Raw genomic sequence first — 15,924 nt, 5'->3', positions numbered from 1 at the left:
TTCATTAGCTAGTTAGTTATTCATCATTATACAAATAACAGTGCCTTATCTACTATTAAGACTCCAGAAATACTTTTGGAGGGATGGAACATTTGTCACCAACATAACTTCTCACATATAATGTTATAGAGGACTTTAACTTCTGTCTGTAGCTCAGCAAACAAAATCAGCCACTAACAAAGTTTGAAATATTAGAAACACAAAACACTTCAACAGCATAACAAGCTGCATCAAGACCTCAGTAAAAGCTTCAATAACAACTGGACATTGTAACCTTAATTAAAATATTGGCACCTGAGTGTATTTATATTCTAGGTTTACACAAACTTTACTGACATGAGAGAAAATAGAAGAATTGCGAAAGGATTTGCTCTGTTTCATCCAGGCTTTTTAAAACATAATAGTTATTCACACACTGACAAAAAGAGCAGAAATGTTATTCAGATGCATAAAAGAAATCAATTAATACCACATAGAAAATGTGGCACAATGTGAAAAATTTAGCTTTTAAAAGTCCCATCGTCACAACATGACTCTTTGTGAATATGATGAGCTCTTCTAATTTTTTTTTTCTGTGTGGAGGATGTTTTTTGGAATAAATATAGAATGTGCAAGTAAAAATATGCACAGATTGAGAGCTCTGTCTTCACCTTGGAAACAGCATTTGGCAAAAATGACTAGTGAGAGGATCACGTGGTGAGACTGGTTTGTCAGCTGCTGTTTCCAAGGTAAATTCTGACCTCTCAGCCTCAGCTTTTGCACAAAAAGTCTTTAAAGTGCTCAGAAGAAATTAAAATTGAACACTTCCAATCGGGCAAACTCCATCTATGGAGGAAGATTGTGTGATAGAAGAACCACTGAATGGATGTCGAAGTGACACAAAATATGTAGTTAAGATAAATTGTATTTCTTTATCTATGTGTCTCCTGTGTTCCCCTTTTAAAATCCAAAATGTGTACATTTTTATTATAAAATTTAAAGACCGCCACTTCCTGTCTTCATTTTTCCAATATAAAATGATCAAGGTCTTGACCTTTGGGTTCTCATGGATCTGATACAATATCCTGTGCAAGTAATGCACAATATTCATTTAACATAATATTCTCTGAGGGACTCCGACTGTGCTACAGAGAGTGACCCTCTCTTTTTTCCCAGAGTATCACTTGCCCTGTATTATCCTTATGTGTAAATTATAGTCTAGACTTTGCATCCGTACTCTGTTTCCTGGTTGGGATTATTGTCCCTCCAGACTGTCAGTCAGCCCGTTTCAGTCGGCTGGAGGAGACACTGACTGGTTGAATTGAAAAGCAGAAGTGGAGAACTGTTGGATTTGAGAAACGTTGAGTTCTCATCTTTTGGTTTGACTGTGTCAGCTGCCTCAACCTCACGCCTTGAGCAAACAGTTGAAATTTCTGCTACAAGCCTCAACTGGAAGGAGGGTTTAAAAAGAGGAATCAAGTTGCTGTGAGACACCATATGTCTCTATGCAGGCACAGGAAATGCATAAAATAATCCACGGGCAGTAAGAATAAACCCTTTTTTTGTTTGTTTGTATCTAATTTCCATACACTGATATAGTTGTGCAATGAGCTTGGTTTAAACTGTGAGGTTTGAAGTAGAAGTGAACTGAGAATGCTTTTGTCTGAACTTTAAAAGTGACTATAATCAGTATTTTTGTATTACCAGTTTATCACATCATTATGTGCTGTTCCCCTCAGCCCTGGGGAGCATTTTAGCATCTTTCAGCTCATTGTAACTCTGCTGTTTTGTTTCACTCTCATAGTGTTGTTTTCAGATGCAGCAGGCAGCCGTTCTCAGCAACAAAGCTCTTGAACGTTGAACGTTACTGAACGTTGCCTGGTTCTGCTTCGTCGACAGCCTTCTGATGGCAGTCGTTTTATGTGTGGCCTGTCCAGCCTCGCAGCTCAGCACCAAACAGCAGACAGACACAGTTAGTGACAAGCTAGTGAGCATAATGGAGCATTTAGCAGCTAAAGAGGCAGATGTTTCTCTCAGGAGTTGGTGGAGACCAAAAGGGAGGAGTGAATATTGAACGTGCATTCATCAGTTGTACACAAACACGACTCTAAATGAATGATCATTTTGTTCTGTAGCTTTTTTGTGGCTTTGAAACATTAATATGAAAATGCTATTGTCCCCCCAGCAGCAGCAGCAGAGTCTCCAAAATGTCCGACAGTATCGGATGCTCTTCTAGTTAAAAGCTGTTCAAGACTGCACACCATGAATGTCTCCATCCCCTCCATCCTGCTCGGGCTCGGAGGAAAATGTCTGCTCAACTGGACCCTGGTGTTTCTCCAGAGCAACCACATCTGCAAAAGCTTCCTGGGAGTTTTCAGCATGTCCCTTGCTGTCGTCGACACGGCCCAGACCCTCGTCGTCAGCACCCTTCACATCCATGCTGACGGATACGTCCTGCTCCTGGACTTCATGCTCACCAGGTACCATATATGTTTGCTGGTTCAAATCCTCGGACAAGTCTACAGTGTTCTGCAGTGGCCTGTTGTAGTTGTAGCTGCTTTGGACCATTTCTGCACCGTCATGTGGAGGTTACAACCCACCACTGCCAGGGCCAGAGTGATTGTCTGTGTGTTTGTGACCGGCCTCCTGTGGTACCTCACTGCTGTCTATGTCCTCCTGCTGTCTGACTTCACTCCTGTCTTGGAGGATGATTCTTACAACCAGATTCACCGCTGCTGGGTCTTCCACACATCTCAGATCCTACAGGTTTCCACGTGTCTCCTCCTGACTCTGGGCTGTGCAGCGTTGCATGCTGGGAGCAACACACAGTTATTAAAAAATCCTCCTCTGAACGTTCAAACTACAGACCAAACTCACTCCAGACGAAATGTAGTTCATCAAGCCATGCATATATTTCTGAACTCATGGGCCCTCTCTCTGGTTTTTCTGGCCGTGCTCCTCCTGCTACCTATGGGAATACCTGCATACCTCGGTCTGAACGTTGCCTGGCTCTGCTTCCTCAACAGCCTTCTGATAACGGTCGTTTTATGTGCAGCCTGTCCAGCCTCGCAGCTTGCACAGGGCTTGGCAGCAGTTCCTCCCGACAGCTTCTGCAAGTGGAGATTTAAATTTAGCTTGGCGACAGAGGACAGAGCATGACTGCAGCAAGCAAACACACTCAGGACGTGTGTTAGTGGCCGTGGGATCAGCTGCTAGGAGTGTCTGAAGAGGAAAATAATGTGTTTCTAGAGAAAAGTTGGGGGTTTAATATTAATATTTCTGTGCAGAGGCCCTACTAGAACATGTTTACAGGGTTTAATGTTCAAAAAACACATTATTGCTCTCATGGCTGCAGCAGCTGTTGTGTTCAGACAAGAGGCTTCGTTTTAGAAGAACAGAACAGTCTGCTGCTTTGCTCTCACCTTCGACATCTTTGTGTACCAGAAGCTGGCGTTAGTGAGGAAAACCGGCAGACAGTGAGGTGGACTCAGGAGGTTTTCAGTGGGCGGCGACAGTCGGCCTGGTGAGGGGCCGGAAGAGGTCACATGACCATCAGATCCCCTAATGGCGTCATAAGCAGAGCCAAATCTAAAGGGTGTGTTTTCACACACTTACTGAAAGATGGAGAAGGAGAAGAGAGGATGGTCTTTTGTCTTCTTCGGGTCTCTTAACACAGCAGGGACACAAATTTATGAGGAGAAACCATTAAAAAGTGCATTTTGCCAAACATGGGAAGTTTAGATAGAACACTTTTTCCAACTATTTATTGATATTCATTCATTTTAATTTGTACAATAATGAGCAAAATGAACGACATTTCCATCCCTGTTACCTTTTTTGGGTAAAGGTTCCTTTGCACGCACTCTGTTCCATCCTCTGGTTCACAGAGGACGCTCTGCACCAGGTGGTCGTCTCCACAGTGCTGCTTCAGACTGACTGACTGGCACCGTCTGTGATCCATGTGTACATCTCCATTTTAGGTCAAGTGTGCTTTTGATCTTCAAGTTCAGTGGAAAATAAAGAATGTTTTGTAGGTCAAATTTAACAGTGATGATAAATAATTAATGTCTCTGCAACATCTTACAAATCCAGCAAGGAAGATCATACCAGCAGATGTATTTTCATTATGATTATTTTAATTATTGATTAAACTGAAAAATACTTTGATTGATTGTTAAATTCGTGTTTATGTGAACTTAAACAGTTAAAGCTGAGGCTGGAACTAGCAAAATTTGTCATTTTTGCATTAAAATAACTTGAAATCATCATGTCATCAAAATCATATTGAGGTTGACTTTAAACTGCCTCCATCAGCCGTAGAATATTATGCTACAACCACGCTGAAGTTAAAACCACACGAGCAGCTGCCGTTATTTTCAATGAGTGTCTTGTGCAAAAGTGTGAATCATGTGTGGAACTTCTGGAGAGAAAATCAACATGACAAGCAGTTGAGAAAGGCAAAAGACAACACTGGTTCGACACTACAGAACTTTACTTGAATTTGATCCAAGTTCATTGTCTATACAGGGTATATTTACAAGATCTGAAATCAGGGAAGGGCAATAAAACAGAAAAAAACAAACACTAGATACAACTGAGGTATTAGCTAAAAGCATTTACAGGTATGTAATTTACTAGTAAATATCAATGATAAACAGTTAGAGATGCAGTGTCTTCTGCTTAAAAAACATCTTTTTATATCACAACATGAGGTAGGAGAACAGTGTCTCGATTCATGCAAGAACAAAAGTCTCATCACACTGTAGTATTGGCAACGTAGTATGCAATGGTCATACACAGACACTGTGTTTCATGTTTCAGAACAGCATTGAGGGGCAAAGGGGGTTATTTTTAGCTGAGCCATTAATATTTTTTCATCTATGACAGGATGTGCATAAATTAAAACATGGTGTACCTCTTAGTAACCAGTGATCTGTGCGATCAATCACCAATGCAGCCCTACTTCCTACGTCTCCCACTCTGGGATAAGAATAATCACTGGCTGAAAGTTAAACACCCAACAGGTCAAAGGTCACCTTGGATTTGTTTGCTAGTTATCCCTCACATGACCGGGAGGCGATGGGCATGTAAATCCTGTATTCAAATGTTTTCACGTGGTAAAGACATGCTCCTTTCGCCTCGTTTTACTCCGTTGGTCAAAACTTCACCTGTAAAAATTCTGTACAAAGCATATAGAAGTTCTCATAACACTGCAAAATGCAAAAAGGCCCAGCACACCGTGTTACAGGGGATTTTTCTCCCCTTTCATTTAGTCCTTTTTTTCATTGTGGTGTACAAATAAAGAAGCTAAACAACGTCCCCTTGTGTATAAAATGCAAATTACACAGAAAGTAAAATTACAACCGATAAATCATCTCGTAATGTGATGAACTGAAAGTATTTTTTTGATTTCTGTTCTGCCAAGGAGGTAATTAAATCAATCAAAAGTAATACTGATTATCTTTTGAGTGATGTTTACACATCCAGACAAGGATATATGATCAGAATCAGAAAACATAACTACACATCCAGAGCTGCATGAGCAAGTTTTTCTCTTTCCCTTTTCAAAGCTGCTGTGCTTCAGTCGGACGTGGGAGGCCAACACACACACACACACACACACACACACACACACACACACACACACACACACACACGCTCACACACTCTCACATACATACACGCTCACACACACACACACACACACTCTCACATCATTTCCAAATCAATTTAGGCTACATCTCATGTTCTTCATAATCTGACTTTATATTTAGCCAACCTCTTATCACCAATAATGATATAAAACTTGCACATGTTCAATGTTCATGCATATGAGCCATCTCAATCGTTTGTGCGTTACGTGGGGGGAAACATCATCTTTTTTCTTTTTTAACAATGATTGATAGAATGGCTCGGTGACACAAAACAATAAGGGGCAGCAAAACATGCAAAAGAATCATTTTTGTGTGTTTTCTTTTTTTCCAAAATGCATTTTCTTCAACAAATGTTTCGTTTTTAATTTAGCTCCGGGGAGGGGAGGGGGGTTTAATAAAGAGGGAAAAGTTCATTACATTACACGTTAAACAGTCCGTCAAGATGAAATCCACAAAAAAAACAAATGCATCAGCTCAGAAAGGGGGCAAAGTGTGTAACAAAGTATTATTTTCCTGTTTTGCCTTTGCCCTGCATCATGTCTCAGTAAACCATGCGTTTCACTCCCCCACATCCACTTGACTGAAATCAAGGTCAGATATCTGCAGAGATCACTTTTTTAAAAAAGAAAGCAAAAACATCCGAAGCCTTAGTTCTGGTCCAATTTATATAACCTTTTGAAGATTTTTCATATAAGAACAGTTAATATATTAATGACTACTGTATTTACAAGGTGAATATAAATCTTTAGTTAATACGTTAAATATTTTCTTTCATAATTTCAATAAAGGTTTAAATGGAACAACAGTAGAGTGTACATTTGCGGCATGGGTTCGATTTTACTGGCTTGCACCTGCACCTGCACCTGCTTTTATGACTATCAACAAACCACAACTGTACTCTGCCCAGTCTTTAAGGTCTGTTATTGTAAAGGGAAGCTGTTTGAGAAAAGTCTGCATTGAACAGGATGGAGCACAGTGGAATGTCTATCAATTTGCATTTATAGCAGATGCATAAAAAAGCTCAGAGTTTAGCTGAGGCCGATCCCCTCCTCTTTTTAAACAATTATTTACACGCACGCACGCACACACACACACACACACACACACACACACACACACACACACACACACACACACACACACACACTCGCTTACAGGGATCTCCTTAGTGGCAATAAAAAGCGCTTTTGCCTGGCAACTGATACAATAAAAGTCCTCTCTTCCTCTGGCTGGACGTCTGCTCGCTCTCCTGGGCATCAACAAAACACTGCACACCCCCAGCTGATCTGGCACTGGAGATGGATGGACGGGTATGTGTGAGTGAGTGACTGTCGTTGTGTGGGAGAGGAGGGAGGGGGGGAGGGCAATTGTTGAGAGATGGGGGATCCTGTACAGTCTCACCCGAGGGCGGGCAGAGGCCCCCAGACAACAACAGCTGCCCCCATTCTGATGGCACAAAACAAAAAGGGCTCCCTCTGTACCTCCGGCGTCTGGGCCACCCGGCCTGCCGCGGGGAAGAGCGCACCAAACCTCCGAGCGCACCCCTCAATCCTCGCCTCCCCTTGCTTCCTCTCCCTGCTCGGTACTGTTTGTTCAGCCAGGCAGAATAACGTGAAGCAGGGGCCGGACCCAAACCACCCTGGACTAACTGCTTTCACCTGCGACCCACATTCTCAGATGACGCTCTGACAAACAGGGTGGGGATAAAACCGTCTGCTAACAATGAAGTCAAATGATTCAAAAAAAAAAAGAGAGAGAGAGAGAAGCCCGGAAAACAGGGACAGACTGGAGCTTTGATCATCTGCTGGGAACGCTGGGGCCATTGTTCTGCCTGAATGCCTGGACTGCACTGACACACTGAGTGTGTGCGGGCATGCAAGTATGTTGTATGTATTATGGTAACACAGCACAGCTACCGCACATGTGAGACTCTGCCATTCTTCTTTCTTAGAAAAGCTACACCGGCTCAACCAGCCCCCGTGTCCAGACACATTCCTTTCCCAGGGGATTCTGGGGGAGGAGAGCGCGTTAAGTGCATAACACTGCTCGTGAGCTTCTTCATGCCAAGCCTGAAAAGAGCACAGTGTTTCCTGTCTAGCGCAAAGTGGGTGAAAAACAACCTTGGATAGGAGTTTCCCAGCGGAGGGTAAATGCACTAGCGTACAGCGGTGGAAGGTGTGAGGCCTCCTGTCGGGGGACACTGGGCAGCTGGTGGATCAACGGACAGACCGTTTGGTCTACAATAGAGTCCAGGTGCTGCCCAGCAGAGTAAAGAGGGACCACTAGTCTGTGTCAGGAGCAGCTGGAGTTCAGGCCAGACAATTTGCTAGCTAGCTACCATGTGGGGGACACACTCAAAACACTAATTTCAAGTTCAGCGTCACTATTGGCATATTTTCATGAGGTTTACGACATTTGCAAAATGTCTTTTTTTTTGTACAGTAAAGGTCTTTTTCCTCCATATAGATGTGATGTTTTTAAGATGTTGATACACTTTTCCTTCTGTGTTTTATAAGAAGCAAAAAAAAAAAACTGTATTGAAATATCCATGCAGTTTCCTGCAGTCGCTGGTACTTGAGCGTTTGGGCTGTACGCACAGAGAGACAGAGACGGGGCACGCAACCAGGCGTCATTATGTGTCCGTGGGCACTGACCGCTGTGCCAGGTAGTAGCATGAAGCAACGTCCGTGAGGAGCTTAGTTGAGTCTGTGTGTCTGAGCTGAAGTCTAAAATCTCCAAGAAAGTCATTAACTCCAAAATCCACAAAGAGCAGGAGGTGATGGGGGAGGAGGGTGACAATCGTGAGGGAGGGAAAAGAAAATAGTGATGGGTTGAGTTGGCATCTACTTGACCAAACTCCTGTTTGTGAAGCAGCTGTCTGTTCAGTAAAAATTATAAATTAAATCAAAACATACATGCCCAAAACATCTTTAAATACTGCTTAAAGAGAGGAGAGGGGAGCAAAAGAAGGAATAATAAAAAAAAAAACACAACATAAAACTTTTCTTTTAAGTGATGTTAAATTACAAAAAACAAAAGTCAGTCCTACACTGAAATAAAAGGGGAGGGTGAGATGCACAATGTAAAAACAGCCTGAGGAGATGTGAAGCTCCTTTCTGCTCCAGGCTGATTTGTTTGTGTCTGCAGAGTTGGCGGGTGATTGGGAGAGGAATGAGGGAGGGGAGGGAGGCACCCGGAGGGGTGGCAGTTACTTTTGGCCAGCCGCTGGGGCCTCTGAGAAGGAGGAGGTCGGTGAGTGGGCGTTAGGGGGTCCGGTGGAAGGGGTAAGCGGAGGAGAGGGGCTGCCTCCCACCGCGCCAGACTGGGCCATCTGCTGTTTGAGCAGGGTGATTGTGCGCTCCAGCTTTTCCCGTGCCTCCCGCTCCCTGCGCAGCTCCTCCTGCAGCTCCTGCCGGTCCGCCTCGGCCTGCTCCAGCCTCTGACGCAGCTCCGACAACTGGGAGGAAACCAGGAGAGAGACGGAGAGACATGAGGTCAACTTTTGCCTACAGCAAATTAGAAGACATTTAGTCTGACACATTATCACATTTAACAACAGTCTGTCATACGTCATGGTGTGCATGTATTAAAAGATTCTGTGATGACTAAGAATGATTCACCGTGGCAATACAAAACTCCATTAAACTTTTCAGAGATTAGTTATCTTTAAATCTTATCCCTTCTTTCCAATAGGAAACTAAAAAATACAGTAGGGCATGTAAGAAAAGGAGACCTTACACATACCATTTAGACAAACAGATAAGAAAAATGTGGCTAGCCAGTTGGCTATCATAACAGAGAGAACTTATCTACTGATGACGCCCTGTACTGACAAAACCCAGTTGGAGACCCTAACCCTCATTGTTTGTTGCTCTTCCAGCCATTGTTGATCACATTTTGATGCTCAGACATGCGCTCTGATGCACTATTATGGCTGGCTGGCAGCAGCACACTGGTCATGTGTGATTTTCACATCATACACACCTGTGGCTCTGAAATTTGTGTAAAACTGTGAAATTACTTCAAACAAAGTCTAGTTTGAGGCCAACATTAATGTCAAAGTCACACAAACACATGCACACCCCCTTTTCCAAACTGGGAGACATCCCCCATCCTTCGATGCCAAGGGGAGCCGGAGCTTCAATAACAGACAGGAGGGGGATGTGGCAGCGCCTGAGCTCCGGACAGCGTAACAGAACTTATCTCAAGATTAAGTCTAGTGGAAAGTGAAACAAAGGCTCCGGGTGTGTGCATTTATGTGTGCTTTCAAACTCTTCCATAGCAAAGTGACTCATGCTGGGCACGCACACAAACAAAACGATTTAGTTGTGAAACTGTCAATCACAGAAAGACAATAACCTCCAATGGTCTCCACTACTCTTAGAGGAAATATGTAGGTAATGACTGTGATCTCAGAGTTCTTTGCTATAAGCAAGAAAAGAGCGTTCAAAATATACGATGTTTATATTATATTATATTGTTTGTATTGCATTATATGTGAGTGTGCTGCATTGCAATGCAATTTGTCATCTTATGTCATCTGTATCTTTTCAGCATTGTCACTTACAGGCAAATTCTTGACAGACACTCGTAATATATTGAAAGTCAATAAATTGGTTCTAAATGCTCAGAAAATGTGTCTAAGTATTCATATGTAAAGCGCTGCACTAATGATTCCCACTGTAGCGTGGCGATGTAATGTCTTAGAGATAAAAACGGCATATGTTAAGTGATGCAAGCCAATGTGCATACCGTATGTGTCGCTGTGATTCATTCAGTCTGTGTCCGATGCCAAAATCAGTAGTGTGCATGCATGTGTTCCCCTCTAAGTCCATACCTGTGCAGTGTAGTGGGCCTCTTGCTGGCGCTGTGCCCCCGGCTCGCAGGCACAGGCCTGCTGTCGGAGCTGCTCCAGACGGGTCTCCAGCTCCAGCTGTTCCTGGCGGGCCTGGTTGAGCTGCCGCGCCTGCTCGCTGTGCACCGCCTCCAGCTCGCTGCGCAGCTCCCGCTGCTCAGCACTCAGCTCCCGTAGCCTCGCCGCCTCGCCCCCACGCAACGCCTCCAGCTCCTGGAGACACAGAGATTAAGTCAAGGGAAATAACAATAATAATGCAATACTTCACTGACCCATGTGGAGAAAAATGCTTCACATCTTAGCTCCTCCACAGGGAGGTCAGATGTTGAAACCATAAGAGACTCGAATGCAGGCTTCTACTGCCCAAATTCAGACAGAAACAAAAACGGTGTACATAACCTCTGACCTTCAGCAGATTCAGTGGGATTATCGATGTAGTAAAAAACAAAACAAGTGGAAAAACAGGCTAGACTACAAAATAAAAGTTTTGTAGGTAGTATTTAATTCTGTCACACATTTTGTAACCTGTATTTTCTAATGGTGAATATCTTGTTTTGGAACACAAATGTGATTCTCGCCGAATCCCATTGGTGGGTTTAATACAGTGACGTAATTCAGCAGTAGCTGTGAACGTCACTATAATGTAGGTCAACTCTGTTTCCATAAGTCCGAACTGAAATTACACTGGAGTGTTTTAATAATATACAATATGTTTCATATTAGTTTAGTTAACAGATGAACTGGGCTGTCATATATTATTCATACTGCAGAGCGATCTGATACCAGCATTTGGAGAGAATGGTAGGATGGAGGGATGAAGGGGTCGGTGGAAGGTGAACATCACCTCCACGTCTACGTCAAGGACACTTCTAATAGGCAAGGACAGTAATGGTCTCGTCAGGAGCTCATTTATCTTGGTCTTTGTTCTTTCCAACCACCTACTCACCATTTCCAGCTGCAGCTGCTTGTGCAGGGTAGAGTTGAGCTTCTCCTGCTGCCTGCCGTACATCTGCATGATCTCCACAACAATCCTGTCCTTGTCGTCCTCCAGCCCCCCCACCACCACTGCAGCGCTGCTTGTGACAGAGCCTGTGCCCTTAGCCGCCACTTCCGTTACCGGTGACAACAACGATGCAGGAGGAGGAGGAGGAGGAGGGGTGGGGGCGGGGTTGTGGGTGGCTTTCTTGCAGCTCAGGCTGCTTGTCTCCATGGAAACTGCCTGGGTTTGGCATTCCCGCTCGGTGGCCGAGGCAGCAGCAGCACATTGGGATTTGGCCTCCTCAGTGCCAGCAGAGACGGGAGGAGATGCGTGGAGATCTGTGAAGGGAGGAAGAGGAGGATGAAGGAAGTTTAAAGAGAAAAAATAAGTAGAGGAGGTGGTTGAGAGACAGGAAGTGCGAGCCGAGTTGGTGCACGCTCCCACCTACGCTTAGTAACACCCTCGCGCAACCTCATAGAAGCTCACACCTCTTTCTCAGCTTTAACACACACTTAAGCACCAGCACGACATGGCAACAGTCGAGGAATCGAACATTCAACCACAAAGTCGCTCTGTTTGTATGATCAGCCACAGAAAGAGAGACAATAGAGACAAATAAAGGGCCTTGTGTGGGAGCTGCACTGCTCTGCGTGGGCTCCTCTGTTCAAACTCTGGCTTATTCCCTCACTGCGGCCTGTAAAAGGTGTGCATCACCTTTTCAAACAGACTGTGTCACACTCTCACACTCAAAGACACATGTGCACAGATGCTGCAGTGGGGCATGTGTGGGCTAGTAATGGCGGTGTGTTTGACGGTGGAAGCTCACAGACAAAAAGAGAGGGAGAGACAGTGAAAGTGTGTGAAGGGGAGAGCATGAGGACGGACCAGCTTAATGTACTCATACTGTATGTGTGTGAGAGGAAACGGCATGCTCTGTGCACACAGTGTCTGGCACTGGAGAGGACACGCATCTACTGACTCAAGCTAGATGCACCACATAGTGCATGCACACACACACACACACACACACAAGATAGTACAAGCACAAAAATAACAGGAGTGGGTAATTTGGTTGTGGATTGAAAGGAAATAAGGAGGCGAGGGAGGGAGACAGGGGGCCACAACAGAAAGAATGAAAGGCAAAGACAAACTGGGAGAGGTAAGCATTCAGTGAGGGGCAAAAGAAAGGGAAGAGGAGGAGGAGGGGGGAGGGGGAAGGGGAGGAAGGGGGAAGTGGCAGCAGACTGTGAGGGAGGCGGACATGAAGGGAGGCAGAGAAGAAAGAGACATGGATGGATGAATGGATGGATGGAAGAGGAAGTGCGGGAGCAGACGCAGGACAGACTCAGAGAGGATGTGGAGATAGCTGCCAGGAAGAGAGAGGCAGGATGGAGGGAAGAGAGACAGATTGGTTGGAGAAGAAAAGGGGGAGCAGAACGCCTGAGAGATATGAGAGAGACAGCCTGGCAGTCAGATGTGGTGTAATAATGACAGAGGGAAACCATGCCTTTGACTAACCCTCTCTCTCTATATGTATATATAGATATTTATATAGAGAGAGACAGTATATGTGCATCTTATTAATGCAGGCCTAATACACACATTTTAATGTGCATATAAAAACACACACACACAGTGCGGAGAGGAGGTCACAGCCATTTCCACCCCTCTTGTTCATCAATAGCGAGGTGCCCCAAGAGTCTTTATGTGAAGGTCAAAGCATGATTATGTGCTTTGCTGCAGGCTGCGATGTTAAGTGTGTGTGTGTGCATGAATGTGTGTGTGTGTGTGTGTGTTGGACAGTAGTTTACCGTATGTTTACAGGAAGCACGTGTCCGCTGTGTGTGTGTGTGTTGAACGTGATCGTCATGCCTCTTCTGCTTATGTCATATGTATGTAAATGGCTCATGCTTGCTGTATGTGTGTCATGTATTTATAGTAGGCATGTGTCAGCCGTGTCTGTGTGACTAATGCACATGCAGTGTACACAAGAGTATTTATCAAATGATACTCAATATTTAATGTTCAAATATCATCATTGTTGTCTGCCTTTATTTGTTTATGTTAATCAGTTAACCTGAAATTGGTTCTAATACCAAATCACATTAATGTTCTGTAGAGTGTAGGTTGCTGAGTTTACTTTCAGAACTTTCTCAGGTGAGAAATGCACGATTGTGTTTTAGTATAACAGAACGCAACGTCTGACGCATAACATCATAATTGAAAGTCTTGAGAAGTGGGTAGGATTTCCTCGCAAAGTACTTGCTTGATTTACATCATATCTAAATAAGACAACACTTCATGTCTAGGAGAGTTGGCATCAAAGAGACGATGCCTACTGTCTGGATTGGTGCGGTGAAGTGGGATGTGTGTGTGCATGACTACAACATGTGTGCGTATTCATTGCATGTCTTTCCTTTCGTCTCTGTTTATTGTTTGTCGGACCAATGCGAGTTAAATCTGTGTGTGTATGATTACTGACCCATGGGTGGCTCGTCGTGGCCCAGCACTCTGCGGCTGTAGTGGTGTTTGAGCAGCGCTCCGAACATCTCAGGGCTCATCTCCGCCTCCCGCCGCAGAGACACGTTGGGAGCCACCATCTTATCGTATGTGTACAGGTAGTAACTGGGAGAGAAGCACAGATAAAGAACAAAGACATTTAAGCCCTGAACTGACTTCATATGCAGTTAAATCTTTACTAATGTTAAGCGTAAAACAATAATACTGAATGTACAATAGCAGTTTTAATTAAATTCCTCCTGCTAATTCAGTACATCCTGAACCAAGCATCTGCTTTGTCTCTTTTTTGTTATTCTAGTCGTAGTGCTGTAATAGCAGCAGTGTCACCTTTCACATACTTCTGTCTTTGCAGTAAAGATCGTAAAATGATACGAGTTATGGACTTTGCAATGCTGATACATAAAACAACATTAACGCCTGCAATAACTCACATGGCCCTTTTACCTCCAAAGCAATAAAACACAGTTGAATCGTAGTAATAGAAGAAGAGTCATTTGGTGCTGTTTTAGCCAACAGTAACAGAACCATGAGAAGACAGAAGCTGAAAACACAGTGCGGAATATGGATATTTCTTATCGTGTGTTTACAGGATCGCAGCCCAAACAGACCTCCGGCTTATCACAAATGTCCAGGTAGTGGCTACAACTGAGCAAGAGATAGTGCCTGGAGATGCACTGAAGTCACTGAGCCAACACTATGTGTCTATTCCTGGCTGCATGGTGGGATGGGAGGAAGGGCGAGAGAGAGGGAAATAGAAAGACAGAGATAGAAGAGGAGAGGAGAGGAGAGGAGAGGAGAGGAGCTTTGAAGCCCTCCCCCATCAGCAGTCCCCTCCAGACAGAGCTAGAGCTGTGAACTAGGTTAAGCATGACAGCTCAGTGGGGCTCTGCCTGAAAAACTACAGCCCTACCAACCAAGCCTTGCTTCCTCTCCTCTGGATGGAAACGGAACGAGCAGGAACAGGAAGCTGAAACTCCTTCACATGAAACGCCTGAAACATGTGATGTGAATAATGTAAGCGTGCCTCGTACTTGACAAGTGTACCGCTAATGGATGCCGGTAGAAACGCAAATACGACGTTAAGTGCTCTGCATGTCTGGCACGGCGTTTGGCTGTGGCAGTGAATTTCAGCATCAGTAACGCTGCAATAGAAACTGGTCTGTGCAAGTCCTGACTAGTTTGAGAGTGTAGCAGTCATGTGATGCTGGTAGGTGACCAGAAGTCTAATCCTGTCAATTTGTCTGGCCTGATGTTTGCCAGCCTCCACACAGTCACATGCAGCTATGGTGCCGTCAACAATCTAATTCCAGTTTTTAATCTGGGTCAGATTACTGTTTGAGTTATCAGAGTGCCATATCCAAACACAGGCTGGTATGCTCTGGGGAGGGATGGAGGGAGGAACAGAGAACCAGAAGAGAGGGAACGAGGGCTCTAGGTAGAAAAGGGAAGGAGGGAAGGAGTGGCACATGTGATAAAGGCTAGAAGACGAGGGGGGAAACAGAGCAGAGAGCACCAACTAATTAGGAACGGGAATTTCTCCTTGTGAGAGAGAAACTGAAAACTGAAACTGAAACTTTGTTTGGCAATTATTTCACTGAGGCAGAAGGGCAAAAAAGCAGAAACACAAACAGGATCTGGCACACGCAGCCTTGTAAAGATAACACCAGGCCAGCTGGAATAGCTTCAGGTATTGATGGATGCTTTTTTTTTAACCAAAGTCTACTCACACCCCCAACAAAAAACATTTTAAACATCTACTGCTTTTACAGTTCTCCAGGACAACAAACCAACTAAAACTTGACCAATTTAAAAACAACAAATTCAAACTTAAATGCAGCTAATATGTTAAACAAATCCTGTTCCTACAGTAAATCAGTTAAATTTACACATAGTGACATGAGTGCACCACACAGGGTGGAAAAAAAGAAAAGAAAACA

The 15,924-nt window shown here is 44.1% G+C and overlaps 2 protein-coding genes across 2 annotated transcripts in view; one reads left to right on the top strand and one right to left on the bottom strand.

The window, feature by feature from the left end:
• Positions 1-2,241: 2,241 nt before the first annotated feature.
• On the top strand, positions 2,242-3,283 carry gpr160 (G protein-coupled receptor 160). The gene has a single exon (XM_070844782.1). The coding sequence runs from the start codon at positions 2,242-2,244 to the stop codon at positions 3,136-3,138; it is 897 nt and encodes a 298-aa protein (XP_070700883.1). The 3' UTR covers positions 3,139-3,283.
• Positions 3,284-4,461: 1,178 nt separating this feature from the next.
• Positions 4,462-15,924, bottom strand: part of skila (SKI-like proto-oncogene a) — a 34,360-nt gene continuing 22,897 nt past the window's right edge. Inside the window, exons 5-8 of the mRNA XM_070844733.1 lie at positions 13,950-14,092; positions 11,435-11,805; positions 10,471-10,701; positions 4,462-9,090 (exon numbers count right to left, since the gene is read on the bottom strand). Of these exons, the coding sequence (XP_070700834.1) occupies positions 8,842-9,090; positions 10,471-10,701; positions 11,435-11,805; positions 13,950-14,092 (994 nt within the window). The 3' untranslated portion in view covers positions 4,462-8,841. The remainder of the gene's footprint in view (positions 9,091-10,470; positions 10,702-11,434; positions 11,806-13,949; positions 14,093-15,924) is intronic.

This window comes from Pempheris klunzingeri, chromosome 15, assembly GCF_042242105.1.
Source record: "Pempheris klunzingeri isolate RE-2024b chromosome 15, fPemKlu1.hap1, whole genome shotgun sequence".
Lineage (NCBI taxonomy): Eukaryota > Metazoa > Chordata > Actinopteri > Acropomatiformes > Pempheridae > Pempheris > Pempheris klunzingeri.
This window is presented reverse-complemented; position numbering and strand designations above follow the sequence as displayed.